We start from the raw sequence: 13,291 nt of genomic DNA, 5'->3' as shown, positions 1-13,291 counted from the left end.
GGGAGGCTTGAGTAATTAGGAAAAGGACATTGTCCAGAAAAGAAGAGGACTGGTCAGTTGTTGAGGGCAGAGGCAAGACAGTGATTGACTTATATACCTTTCAATGTCATAAGGATCTAGGAGACATAATGTAGGTAGCAGAGCCAGTGGGTGAATGGCAATCCACAGGGCAGGATTGCTGATATCTTTAGAGGACCAGGTCAGTCTGTATGTTCCTAGTGTGCCACCTAGTGGTCACAGAAAATGTTTTTCTCTTAAAGTTGTAGTTCTTGTGAATCTATTTAGTTTAAAGAGTTTCTTTTTTGCTGAACATTTTCATCTTCACCATCATCCCCATCCCCATCACCACCACCACCACCTTCACTTTCTTCTTCTTCTCCTTCTCCTCCTCCTCCTCCTCCTTTTCTTCCTCTTTCTTTTCCTCATCTTCCTCCTCTTCCTCCTCCTCCTTCCTCTCTTCTTCAACATTTTTCAGGCAGGGGCTGACCTAGACCCTGAAGATCCACACCAACAAATATCATCACTGTCTCTATTCTTTTCTCATTACTCACCATCATCTTAATTCAGACGCTCATCACCTCTTGTCTGGACTACTGCCATGACTTCTTAATTTCTAGTCTCTCTCCACCTCAATCCATCTACCACACGGCTGACGTGATTTTCCTTATGTAAAGATCTGGCCATGTCAGTCCCCTTCTCAAGATATTCAAGTGGCTCCCCAGGATCACATACATATAGGATCACATACAAACTGCCTACTTTGGCTTTTAAAGCACTTCACGACCTGGTCCTAACCTATCTTTCCAGTCTCATTTTACATGACTGAACTTTCTAAATTCTACAATACAGCCAAAATGGTCTTCCCTTTGTTACTCATATATAGTACGTCATCTCCCATTTTTAAGACTTTGTACTGGCTGCCTTCTATGCCTGGCCTTCTTTACCTTCAGTTCATAGGATTTTTCATTTCCTTCAAAACTCAGCTCAGGTACCATCTTCTATATGAAGCCTTGCCTGATTTCCCCTAGAAGGTCATAGTGCCCTTTCATTTTGTACTTATTGACTCTACTTAGACATGTACATATTTTCTACCTTACTAGAATGCAAACTCCTTCTGAGCAAAGGCTTTTATTTTTATGTTCTTATATCCCTAGGATGTAGCATAATGCCTGGAACATAATAGGTGCTTAATAAATACTTGTTGATTGGTTCCTGGATTTGTTCTACCTGGACACATAGGTGCTCAAATAGAAGTGATTATAAAGGTTAAAGGTATAGAATGTCTTGCTATGCTGGAAAATTTGCCATAAAAGGAAAAAGAGGGACATAGTTATGGTAAGGGGAACATGCTCCCCTACCTTGATGACAATTCCAGGCAAGAGTCATATAGGCAGCCAATTGAATGGACAGAATGTCACAGCCAGGCTTAGAATTTTAGCCAGGTGGGAAAATTTTTCATTCAAGAGAAAATGTCATACTGAGGAAATTAAGTCAGGAGAGTCCTACCTCTGGGACAGCTAAGTGGTGTAGTAGATAAAGTACTGGGCCTGAAGTCAGGAAGAGCTGAGTTCAAATCTGGCTTTATACACTTACTAGCTGTGTGAGTCTGGACAAGTCACTTAACTCTGTTTGCCTCAGTTTCCTCATCTGAAAAATGAGCTGGAGAAGGAAATGCCAAACCCCTCCAGTATCTTTGCCAAGAGAACCCCAAGTGGGATCTGAAGTGTCAGACACAACTGAACAACAAACCTCTGCCCATGCCAAAAGTCACTCTCTCCACTTTTCCCTGAGACAAAGCTCCACCTTAGCTCAGATATGTCAACCCTATAGGGCTGCTGGCATTATGGATCTTTGGTTTAATGGCATTCCCCAACAATTATACCTGGAATAATATTGAAATAATATCAATTACAGTCCCATAAGATTTGATTTTAAACACCAAGTTTAGGGCTGGATTCAGTTATTATCATTCATATTGCTGAGAATAAGTATTGTAGACGGACCTCTTTTTTTTTTTTTTTTTGGAGGCAATTGGGGTTAAGTGATTTGCCCAGGGTCACACAGCTTAGGAAGTTGTCTGAAGCTTGATTTGAGCTTGGGTGATACTTACTTCAAGGCCTGTGCTCTATCCTCTGCGCCACCTACCTGCCTGTAGATTGACCTCTTCATTAAGTCTCTAAGACCGGAGCCTTCTAAGATTGGTTGACTCAAGATGTAACTTCAAAATATAGCATCTCAGGTATAACTATAAATTTCATAATAATAAATCACCCATAAACCACTACTATAATATAAACTTAGTAAAGAAGTATTAGGCATCCCATTCTCTCAGTAACCACATTCTGGAGTTTTCCAAGATAAGGGGCCTGGTAGCAGCAGTCATCCCAGGCAAGAGCAGTAAATTATGGGATGGGTTAAAATGCTGGGTTAAAATCCCTGAGGTCACCCTTCCCCTCTATTCTTATAATGAAAACCTTGTTAATGCCAGTATAGCTGAAAGGCACATTTAAAATTCACGTAGTGGACATACCCATAATTCTAGAAGATGAAAGAATTTGCTACCAAATTAAGATGTAGCTTTAATACAGCTAAACAAATTTAGGTGGAACTTAAGTGCTTCATGAAAGCTGATTTGTAAACTTTCCCATTCTAGGTAGGTGTGAAACTAGCCCTTTCACCTCTTTCACCTCTGAATCTCAAAGCTTTCAGATTTCAGCATTATAGAACTTATACCATATCACCAGCAGAGCTGAAATAAATTTATAACAGTGTCAAATAATAAGTGTCAAATATATCATCCCATAAAACAAGGAAGAAAAGTTTTGAAACCATTATTATAATCCTACTGAAATAAAACACTCAACAAAAATGGTAGTTTTTAGGCAACTCTTTAACAACTCAGTTTATAAAATAACAACCTAACAGTATGCAAATTACAAGAGAAGTAATTTTTCTAACTATGTTGGTATTACCAAATTTCACAACATAAGCATGCACTTAATTTTATGTTAACAGTACTAGGAAATACATATATAGCTCTACCAGCTTCGATTCACAACTGTTATTATTAAGTTAGCTCAAAGTATGCTGGGCCAAATATTGTAAGTCATCGCTGTTAACATTTTTCACCCTAAGATTCTGGGTAGAGGGCTGATTTTTGGTCCAGGCAAAAAGCCCTAAGGAGTTTGATCTGATGCTGGCAGGCATGACCCACTGAAGTCCTAGACAGTTCTCACAGAACACAAAGAGAATTAATACAATGATTTTACAATAATACAACAATAATGAAAAAAGTTTGGAATATTGCAAGAATTACAACAATGTGACAAAGTGAGCATGTACTATTGGAAAAATGGCACAGACAGACTTGCTTGACACAGGGTTGCCACAAATCTCCAGTTTGTAAAAAATGCAGTATCTTTGAAGCACAATAAAATTAGGGATGCCTATATAAGGTAGAGGATGGAGCTAGGGGATGACAGACACCAATATATACCTGGGTCCTCCTTACTGCTTCTATGGATCAGGTAATTAGTTGTATACTCCCATAGAGCTCCCTACTTGACTACTTTATACTTACACTCTTTGTATCAGTTCATACAACTTTTCTCATACTTTTCTGAATTCCTCCTATTTATATCTTCTTACAGTTCAATAGCATTCCATTGCATTCATATTCCATGACCAGTTCAGTTTTTCTTTAGTCAATGGGCATCCATTTTCTAGTTACTGATTTTTTTGCTACCACAAAAAGAGCTGCCATGAATATTTTGGTATATATGGGACCTTTCTTTCTGTCTTTGACTCCTTGGGGGTAAGTACCTAACCACAGTGGGATTCCTGGGGCAAAAGTAGAAACCCTGGGGCAAAAGTAGAAACAGTTTCATGACTTTTTTGTTGTTGTTGTTGTTGTTGTTGTTATATTAGTGTGACAGTGTTCCTGCATTGCCTCCAGCATTGACTATTTCCATCTTATGTACTTTTTGTCACTTTGAGGGGGTGTAAAGGAAGGTTCAGAGTTATTTAATTTGTGTTTCTCATTATTAGTTACTTGGATCATTTTTTCATGATTCTTGACAGTTTGCATTTCTTCTTTTGTTTTTATCCTTTGCCCCCTCATCTCTTGGGTAATAGCTCTTGGTAGTATATTTTGGGTTCATTCTCTACATATCTTGGGTTTAACAATTTTTTTTTTGCCTTTTTTTTTTAGTGAGGCAATTGGGGTTAAGTGACTTGCCCAAGGTCACACAGCTAATACATGTCAAGTGTTTGGTCTGAGGCTGGATTTGAACTCAGGTCCTCCTGACTTCAGGGCCGGTGCTCTATCCACTGCACCACCTAGCTGCCCCTTTTTTTGCTTTTTTGATGAGCAATTGGGGTTAAGTGACTTGCCTAAGGTCACACAGCTAGTAAGTGTCAAGTGTCTTGAGGCCTGATTTGAACTCAGGTCCTCTTGACTCCAAGGCTGGAGCTCTATCCACTTTGCCACCTAGCTGCCCCTTAACAACTTTATTGTAAATATTTGATGCAGAATTTTTTCTCCCTCTTGATAATTTTTCATCTTATTCCACCTGTATTAATTTTGTTTCTGCAAAAGCTTTTTAATTTTAAATAATTTAAATGATCTGCTTTATGATCACTTCTATTCCTTGTTTGGTTAAGACAAAGGTATTTCCTTCCATTCTCCTCTAATGTTTAATAATGGCACTTGGGATGTATCATATCTGGACCAGCTACTATTCCCAGCTTTTTATTTTGAAGTTCCACTTAGCTTCTTCAAGTGGCATTTCGAGGACTGAAGACATAGGGTTGGAATTCATCAGTGCCTTTGTCAATGATGATGAAAATAGATTTGTAGAGAAATGCTGACAAATTTGTCCTCTTTTTTGGCTGTTTTCCTCCAGCCAGTTGTATTTATGGATGCCCTTGGCATGACATAGCTCAGTTCCATTTCATGCTAAGCTTTCTGTATAGTTAGCATCTGGCCTCCATGTCACCTTGAAAGATCCTCATGCAAGGTTAAAAGAACTATGTTCTTGGAAACCAGCCCCAATCCAGTGCGGATTTTTATCTTTTACAGAAAGCCTTTCCTAACTCCTCTTAGTTTTTGTGTCTTCTCTCTTTTAATTATTTCCTACTTTCCCTGTATATAGTTTGTTTGTACATATTTGCTTCCTTGTCTTCATTAGATTGTGAGCTCCTTGAGGGGCAGAAACTGCCTTTTGCCTCTTTTTTTGTATTTTATAAATACTAAATATTCTATAATAATATTTATTAAAATAAGTAACATACAACAATAAATAATTATCCTATACAGTCATAAGAATAAATATTTGTATTCTATAAACAAGCAATGTTTTTGACTGACAGATTCCACTCATGGACCAGGCAAAACATCAGAAATAAAATAATAAAGCAGTTAATTGAGACATATGAACAAAATGTAACAGGGGAAAAAAAAACTTGCAACAAAATTCTTAGCGTCTCGTAAAGCAACAGAAAATAGTTCTGCCCCACCCCACACTCCCTATACTCAATGCCAACTTGGTCAAGACAATGAATCCTTTAGTGGGGGGTGTTGTGGATGGGAGGAGAGGGATGTGTGGGAATCAGGGCTTGGACTAGATGGCCTCTAAAGTCCCTTCCAGTTCTCAGTCTACGGTCCTATGAGCCATACCTGGCTGTCTACACCTGCTTTATAATATCTACTTATTAGCTGCGTTTCCCCAAGAGACTATACAAGGTCCTTGAGGGCAGGGATGATGCCTTCATTTTTCTTTTCTTTTAGTTTCTTTTCTTTTTGTCTTTGAATTTCTAGCCTTGCCCAGTCATTCACATAACCAGGAGCCTAATAAATATTTATTGAATTGAATGGAATCGAATCTTCCAAAGCTTTAACCTAGGAATATTCGTCCATGCGTCGGGCAAGAAAACACACCGCAGTACAGCTAATGTTCCCTCGTGTGACGCACCTCCTGCGTCAGGTGGCGCTATGGACCCCATTCCTGTCTATCCCCGCCCCCCCCAATCGACGCAACTGCAGATCGACCAGGAACGAAGATGCTTCTTCCAGCTTTTTATGCGCCTGCGTGCTAACAAGCGCCGGCGGGCGCTTTGACCGGGAATCTGTCTACCTTGTTTGGGTTACTCCCCGCGACCCGGTAATCTCGCGTGTCTAACCTCGTCTTTGCGCCTGCGCAGAGCATTCTGAAGCCGAAGGTCGTTCTGGGAAGAAGGGTCGGCTTTGGGTTCGGGGGCCGCTACGCCATTTCAGTGTTTGCCCGGTCGCCTCGGCTAATTGCCGAATCGCTCACCCTTCCGCCAAGATGCCTCGGATTATGATCAAGGGGGGCGTATGGAGGAATACGGAGGTGAGTGTCGTCTTCCTGTCACTCTCCCAGGCCCCTTGCGGTGGTGTGTGCGCATGCGCCGTCTGATGTTAGAGCAGTGATGGGGGCGGGGAGTAGGTGGTTAGAATCTTAAGAGTATGTAAAGTTGGAAAAGACCTTGGGGGTCACACAGTCCAGCCCCATCTGAAAGGACCCCCATGTGCTTTTCCTCTGCTTCCACCTACCTTTTATATTTTGGCGCCACCCCACCTTTCCAGGATTGTCTCATTATTTCCACGCACTCAGTGATCCAGGCAAGACTGGACAAGTGGACAGCGCTCCATGCAGAACATCTTGCATCCATACTCCCACCCCAGTGCCATTGCTCCTACTGTCCCTTGCCCCTGGAATGCCCTCCCTACCCACCCTATAATGTTAAATTTCTCTTTATCCTCTAAAGCCCAATTTAGATGACACCTTCTCTTTACAGAATCATAGCATCTCAAGAGTTGGAAGGGGATCTCAGTGCCACTCTTTCTCTACGAATGACCTGAAAAAAAGAATTCCCACAGCAACCTAGGCCATAGATTTTAGAGCTGGAAGGGATTCTAGAGGTCTTGGAATCCAGCTCTTTGTCATCTTACAGATGAGAAAACCATGTCTTAGACTTGAAAAGTGCCCATCCAGCCTTTGCTCAGATAGAACTCGTTGCTTCCCCGGCTCTAATTTCTACGGAGTTTTTCCTTGTATCAAACTGAAATTTGTCTTCTGCCAACTCAATAATAATAATAATAATAATATTAATAATAGCTAGCATTTATATACTTTTGTAGGGTTTGCAAAATGCTGTATGTATCTCATTTGATCCTCACTACCATCCTGGGAGGAAGGTACTGTTATTATTTCCGTTTAACAGATGAGGAAACTTGAGGCAGACAGAGTGATTTGCCCAGGGTCTCACTGGTATTAAATGTCCCAGGCAGGTTTTGAATTTAGGTCTTCCTGACTTTAAGTGCAGCATTCTATGTGTTGTACTACCTACCTGCTTCTTGTACTTCCACTAATTGTACTTGATTCTGTTTTCTGAACAAATCTAATCCTTCCAAATGATGGCTTTTCTTTTAGTGCTTTAGTAATTTTTATTTTTTCATTACTCTGAACTTTACAAATACCAATAAATATGACCATTTCTGTGCTCAACAAATAGAATAAAGATTATGTATAAAAATGCAAATATTACTTATAGCTTGTATTTAAAAGAATATAATAAATTCAGTTTGTTAGTTTCAAAGCTGTCGTGCTTTGTGTTTATGTCTAGCCTCTAAACCTTCTGGAGAGGGTTCTCTGTACTTTTTTAGTTCTTTGATGACTTCCCTCCTTCCTTCCTTCTTTCCTTTCTTTTTTTCTTTCCTTTGTTCCTCTCTTCTTTCCTTTCTTCCTTCCTTTATTGCTATCACCCTCCCTTGTAGCAGATAAACATAGTCAAGCAAAACAGATCTACATGTTGGCCATGACAGAAAATGGCTCACTTTGTGCACCTCTTGTCCATTACTTCTCTGCAAGTGGCAGCCTTTCAGTTTCAAATAGATTGAGGACCAGGGTTCACATTTGAAGCTTACTATCTTTATGACATTGGGCCCAGTCACTTAATATTTCTGGGTTTCAGTTTTCTCATCTCTAAAACAAAGGGTTGTATTATACTGCCCTTGATGTCTCCCCATGCTACAGTAGATCTGTGTTCTTGTGCAGTATTTGTAGACAGCTTTCATGCCCTGATGAACTTTTTCTTCTTCAGGCTGACTATTCCCAATCCTTCAGTGTCTCTTTTCTGGTGCCCCAGTTGGTAATAGGAGTGAAATTTCAAGCACATTTTCAGCTGGAGTGATTAGGGAATAGTGTAGAGGAAAGTGTGCCTGAGCTGAGCCCTGAAGAAAAGTAAAGATTCTGAAAGGTTGGTTGTAGGAGGGAGTTCCTCCAGGTATTCCAGGTATGGAGGATAGCCTGAGCAAATACAGATGGAGGTGAGTATTATTCTGAGTAGTCCAGATTTCTGGAAAACAGAGTGTATGAAGGGATATGTGAGATAATATTGAAAAAGTGTTGTTCATTTATACCCCAATGTTGAAGCCAGGTTGTGGGAGGTTGTTCAAGATTAAGGAGTTTGCATTTATAAGCATTTGGCAAGGTTGTTTGAGCAGGGAGTGATTTGGTTAGATCTTTGCCTTGGGAAGATCATCTTGGTAGTTTTCTGCAGAATTGTACAGAGGAGAAACTATAGGAGGAAGTCTAGGTTGAAGGCTGTTATCATAGTCCACACAAGACATGTGTACTTGGCTTATTAGGGTAGAAATGGTTACATCTTGGAGAGCTGAAGTTCAGAACATCTGGGTTCATTTCGGAGAGTTGGGATTCTGGAGTGAGAGCCAGTGGGTAGGGTGGGTGGGATAGCATAGGAAAGCTGCCCATTCAACAGTTCTTGTGTGTTAACTCTGTGTAAAACTTTGTTAGATGTTGGGGATGATAAAAGAAGTTGAAATAAAAAAGCGTCCCTGTCAGAGAGCTTATAGTCTCTAGGGGTAGAATGGTGGAGGAGAGTTTAATATATTTTTTCTTTTTTTTTTCATTAATTAATTTATTTTGATTTATCAACAATCACTTCCATATGCTTTTGAGTTTAAAATTTTTCTCCATCTTCTTCCCCACTAACCTCCCCAAGATGGCGCACAATCTGATTTAGGCTATACGTATACATTCCTACTAAACATATTTTCACATTAGTGATGTTGTAAGTAAGAGTTAGAACCAATAGGAGGACCCACTAGAAAGAGGAAACAAAACTCAACAGAAGAAAAAAAAATAGCCAATAGTATGCTTTGATCTGCATTCAAACTCCATAGTTCTTTCTTTGAATGTGGATAGCATTTTCCATCACGAGGCCTTTGGAGATGTTTTAGATCCTTGTATTGCTTGGAAGGGTTAAGTTTATCAATATTAGTCATCATCGCACAACATGGCTGTTATTGTGTACAATGTTCTCCTGGTTCTGTTCACTTCACTCAGCATCAGACCATACAAGTCTTTCCAGGTTTTTCTGAAGTCAGCCTGTTCATCATTTCTTATAGCACAATAGTATTCCATTACATTTATGTATCACAACTTGTTCAGCCATTCCCCAATTGATGAGCATCCTCTCAATTTCCAGTTCTTTGCCACCACAAAAAGAGCTGCTATGAATATTTTTGTACATGTGGGTCCTTTTCCCATTTGTATGATCTCTTTGGGATATAGCCCTAGAAGTGCTATTGCTGGGTCAAAGGGAGTTTAATACACTTTTGAGCAATTTCTGGCATTTGTTGAATTCTTTTAAATCTAACTTTTGTTTGTCATTAGTGCAGAATGATACTGCACTAGAGAAGCAGGGTGGCATAATGGATAAGAGAGCTGGCTTCAGAGTCAGGAAAACTTGTGTGCAAGTTGCCTCTGACACATATTTATGTTATCCTGTGCAAGCCATTTAACTTTTCAGTGCTCTAGGTAACTTCTGACACTATAAGTTGTATAAACTGCAAAGCAAGTGCTGATTTGCATTAGCCATCTCCTAAGTGTGTGAGAGAGATCCTTCACTAAGTCCTTTGTCTCTCAGTTAGGAGTTGGGCAGCATGTTTCATCATCAGTCTTTTGGAATTACGATTAGTTATTATGCTGATCAGAGTTCCTAATTCTTTCAGAGATGTTTGTCTTTACTATATTGTTGTCATTGTATAAATTGTTTTGGTTCTGTTCATTTCACTGTGCATCAGTTCATCTCAATCTTCCCAGATTTCTATGAAATGATCCCTTTCATCATTTCTTACAGCACAGTAGTGTTCCATTGCATTCATAGACCAAAGCTTGTTCATTCATACCCCAATTTATGGCCACACTCTCAGATTCCCATTCTTTGCCACCTAAAAAGAGCTAGAAATATTTTGTACATCCTTAAAGTTTGTTTGCTTAGGACTAATCCCCCGCCTTTGCCCCAATCTACCTTTCCTCTAATTTCCTCTCTCTGCTTCTCCCCTTTCCCTCCTATTTCCCTGTCGAATAAAAGATATTTTTGTACCCAAGGGGTGTGTGTGTGTGTGTGTGTGTGTGTGTGTGTGTGTGTGTGTGTGTGTTCCTCCCTCTTTTGACAAAATCAAATGACAGCAAGGTTCAAGTATCAGTTGCTCCCCCCAGAAGGAGGAGGCTTCTCCTTGTTAATTTAAATGTCTGCTTGTCCATCCTTATTAAGTGAGAGAACCCCCCCCCCCAAATTCTTCTTTCCTTTTTTTTCTGTTCTTTTCTTAAGATCATCAAGACATAACAGAACCACTCCCATATCTTGTCTAATTGGGCTCCCTCTATGACTCCTGATAATGATTGGGCTCAGAGGGGACACATATTATCTCCAAATAATAGTATGTAAGCAGTGTATCCTTATTTAGTCCCTTATGGTTATTCATTTGTGTTTACCCTTTTATGTTTCTCTTAACTCCTGTGTTTGAACTGAAAAATTTCTATACAACTCTGGTCTTTTCATCAAGGAAGACAAGTTATAAGGGGACAGGAAGGATAGGAAGGATCCAAGTTACCAAAAACTTTAAATACCAAACAAATGAGTTAATATTTGATCATGGAGGTAATGGAGAGCTACTGGAACTTATTGAGCAGGGGTGTGACAAGATCCTAATATACTTTAGAAAAATTACCTCAGCTGCTTAGTAGGTTATGATTTGGAGTGAGGAAAGAGTAGCAGCTGGAAGACCAATTAGAAGGCTATGCAATAGTCCAGTTGAGATATAATGAGGGCCTGACCTAAGTTTGTGTTTGTGTGAATGGAAAGAATGGGTTCTCTACAAGAGATGGGAAGGTAGAAGCAACAAGACTTGGTGATGGATTCCTTTGTGGGCTGAGAGTGAGGAGTCCAGACTGATACTGAAGTTGCCCGCTGGGGTGACTGGTGGATCCCTTGACAGTAATAGGGTGGCTGGGAAGAGGGAGGGACTTGAGGAGTAAAGATAATGAGTTCTGTTTTGGATGTGTTGAGTTTGAGGTACTTATGGGACATCGAGTTTGATCTATCCAAAAGGGTGGGTCTGGCATGTCATTTCCCTACTTTGGTACACATAAGTGACTCCCTATTTACTCTAGAATCAGGTATTATTAAATCTTTATCTTCCTTCTGAAATGTCTATTTTTCTGTAAATTTTATAAAGCATGTGAGTATTAGCATAGTAGTACACATACATAACTTAAAAATAAATTTGCATTTTAGGGGTGCTTATTTAAACATTTTTGACAATTAATGTACTGTCAACACTGTTTGGAGATATACCAGTGCCCTAGATCTACCCGTGAAGTTCCAGGTTCAGGACTGCTATAGAGATATTAAGCCACTGTAATGATAGCAATATGTAAACTTTATGTGATGTTTTAAAGTTTGCAAAGTGGTTTACATATATATTTGCTCATCTGTGAGGTGGGTACTATATTAGTTATCCCTGTTTTGCTGATGAAGAACATGAAGTGTAGAGAGGTCAAGTTTTTTGTCGACATTTAACACAATGAGTGAATGTCAGTGGTAGAATTCAAACCTAAACCTTCTGGACTACACGTCCAGCTTTCTGTACACAGTGGTATAGTGGAAAAGGACTAGATGGAAGAGTCAGACGAGTTAGTACCAGATCTGCCAGGTGTCAGCCAGGTGACTTTGGGAATCACCTTACTTCTGTTGTCTTCATTTTCCTCATTGGTAGAATGAAACCATTGAATCACACGATTGTTTTTTTTTTTAATTTTTAATTTTTAGACAGTTGGGGTAAAGTGACTTGCACAGGGTCACACAGCTAGACATGATTGTTTTAAGGTCTCTTCCAGCTCCGCAATTCCCCATCTTCCTTTTTTGCAGGGAGAGGGGAAGGGGTGTTCCCTAACCTTGCTTGGAAGACTACAGAAACCTTGTCAGAACTAAGTTAAATTGATTCTTTCTAGTGAAAAATAATTATAATTGTTTAATCCTTTTCTTGTTCATTTCTTTAGGATGAAATTCTCAAAGCGGCGGTAATGAAATATGGGAAGAACCAATGGTCTCGGATTGCTTCACTGTTGCATAGGAAATCAGCAAAGCAGTGCAAGGCCAGATGGTATGTGCAAGTCACTGAGGGGAATCTTGGAAAAACTTAATGTGTACTTAATGGTAATGGAGGAAACATAGCTGTTCTTTGAATTTAATTAAGGGAAGAGCAGGGATTAAGAGTGAAAGAGTAAAGATCTGAGAGTCAGAAAAACTAGATCCTAGTCCTGGTTCTCTCACGAACTTGTTTGACTTTGGGCCAGTCACTTCACACATTTGGGTCTCGGTTTCCCAGCAAATTGGAATAAGCATACTTGCCCTATGTCACAGAACTGTGAGGGTGGAAGGAATGCATCAAGACTTGGAAAACTCTAAAGCTTATGCTTTATGGAAGTTAACAAGTTGCTTAGGAATATGTTTTGAACTAAAAGTTTATGTTTGACATTTTGGAAAATACCCTCTTCATTCCCACTATTCCAGTGAAAAATAGGGTGTTTAGTGGAAAGAACGGGGGATTTCGAGTCAAGTAAGACCTGAATTTGAAATACAAGCTCTGTGACTATGGTCAAGTCCCTTAACCTTTGTGAGCTTCAGTTTCCTCATCCATAAAATAGGGATGATAATATTTGTTGTGCCTATGGTTGACGAATATTGAATTACATGTATATATAGAGAGCGCTTTGCATGCCTTGAAATAAATGATCAGAAATAAATATTTACAATTATTATCATTATCATCATTACTAAAGTTAGAGAGGTAGTATGGTGTAGTGGATAAAGTGTTGGATGTGGTTCTTGAAAATAGGTGTGGTTTCATTCATTGTATTTGTATCCCCAGCACCTAGTACAGTGCCTGATGTGTAGTACA

At 39.6% G+C, this 13,291-nt stretch overlaps 1 protein-coding gene across 1 annotated transcript in view; it reads left to right on the top strand.

The window, feature by feature from the left end:
- Positions 1-6,176: 6,176 nt before the first annotated feature.
- CDC5L (cell division cycle 5 like) overlaps positions 6,177-13,291 on the top strand; it is a 51,767-nt gene continuing 44,652 nt past the window's right edge. The window contains exons 1-2 of the mRNA XM_027838447.1: positions 6,177-6,371; positions 12,390-12,493. Coding sequence (XP_027694248.1) covers positions 6,327-6,371; positions 12,390-12,493 — 149 coding nt within the window. The 5' untranslated portion in view covers positions 6,177-6,326. The remainder of the gene's footprint in view (positions 6,372-12,389; positions 12,494-13,291) is intronic.

Source organism: Vombatus ursinus, unplaced genomic scaffold (assembly GCF_900497805.2).
Source record: "Vombatus ursinus unplaced genomic scaffold, bare-nosed wombat genome assembly UNPS02014826.1, whole genome shotgun sequence".
Lineage (NCBI taxonomy): Eukaryota > Metazoa > Chordata > Mammalia > Diprotodontia > Vombatidae > Vombatus > Vombatus ursinus.
Note: the sequence above shows the minus strand (reverse complement) of the source record. Positions and strands in the feature narration are given on the sequence as shown.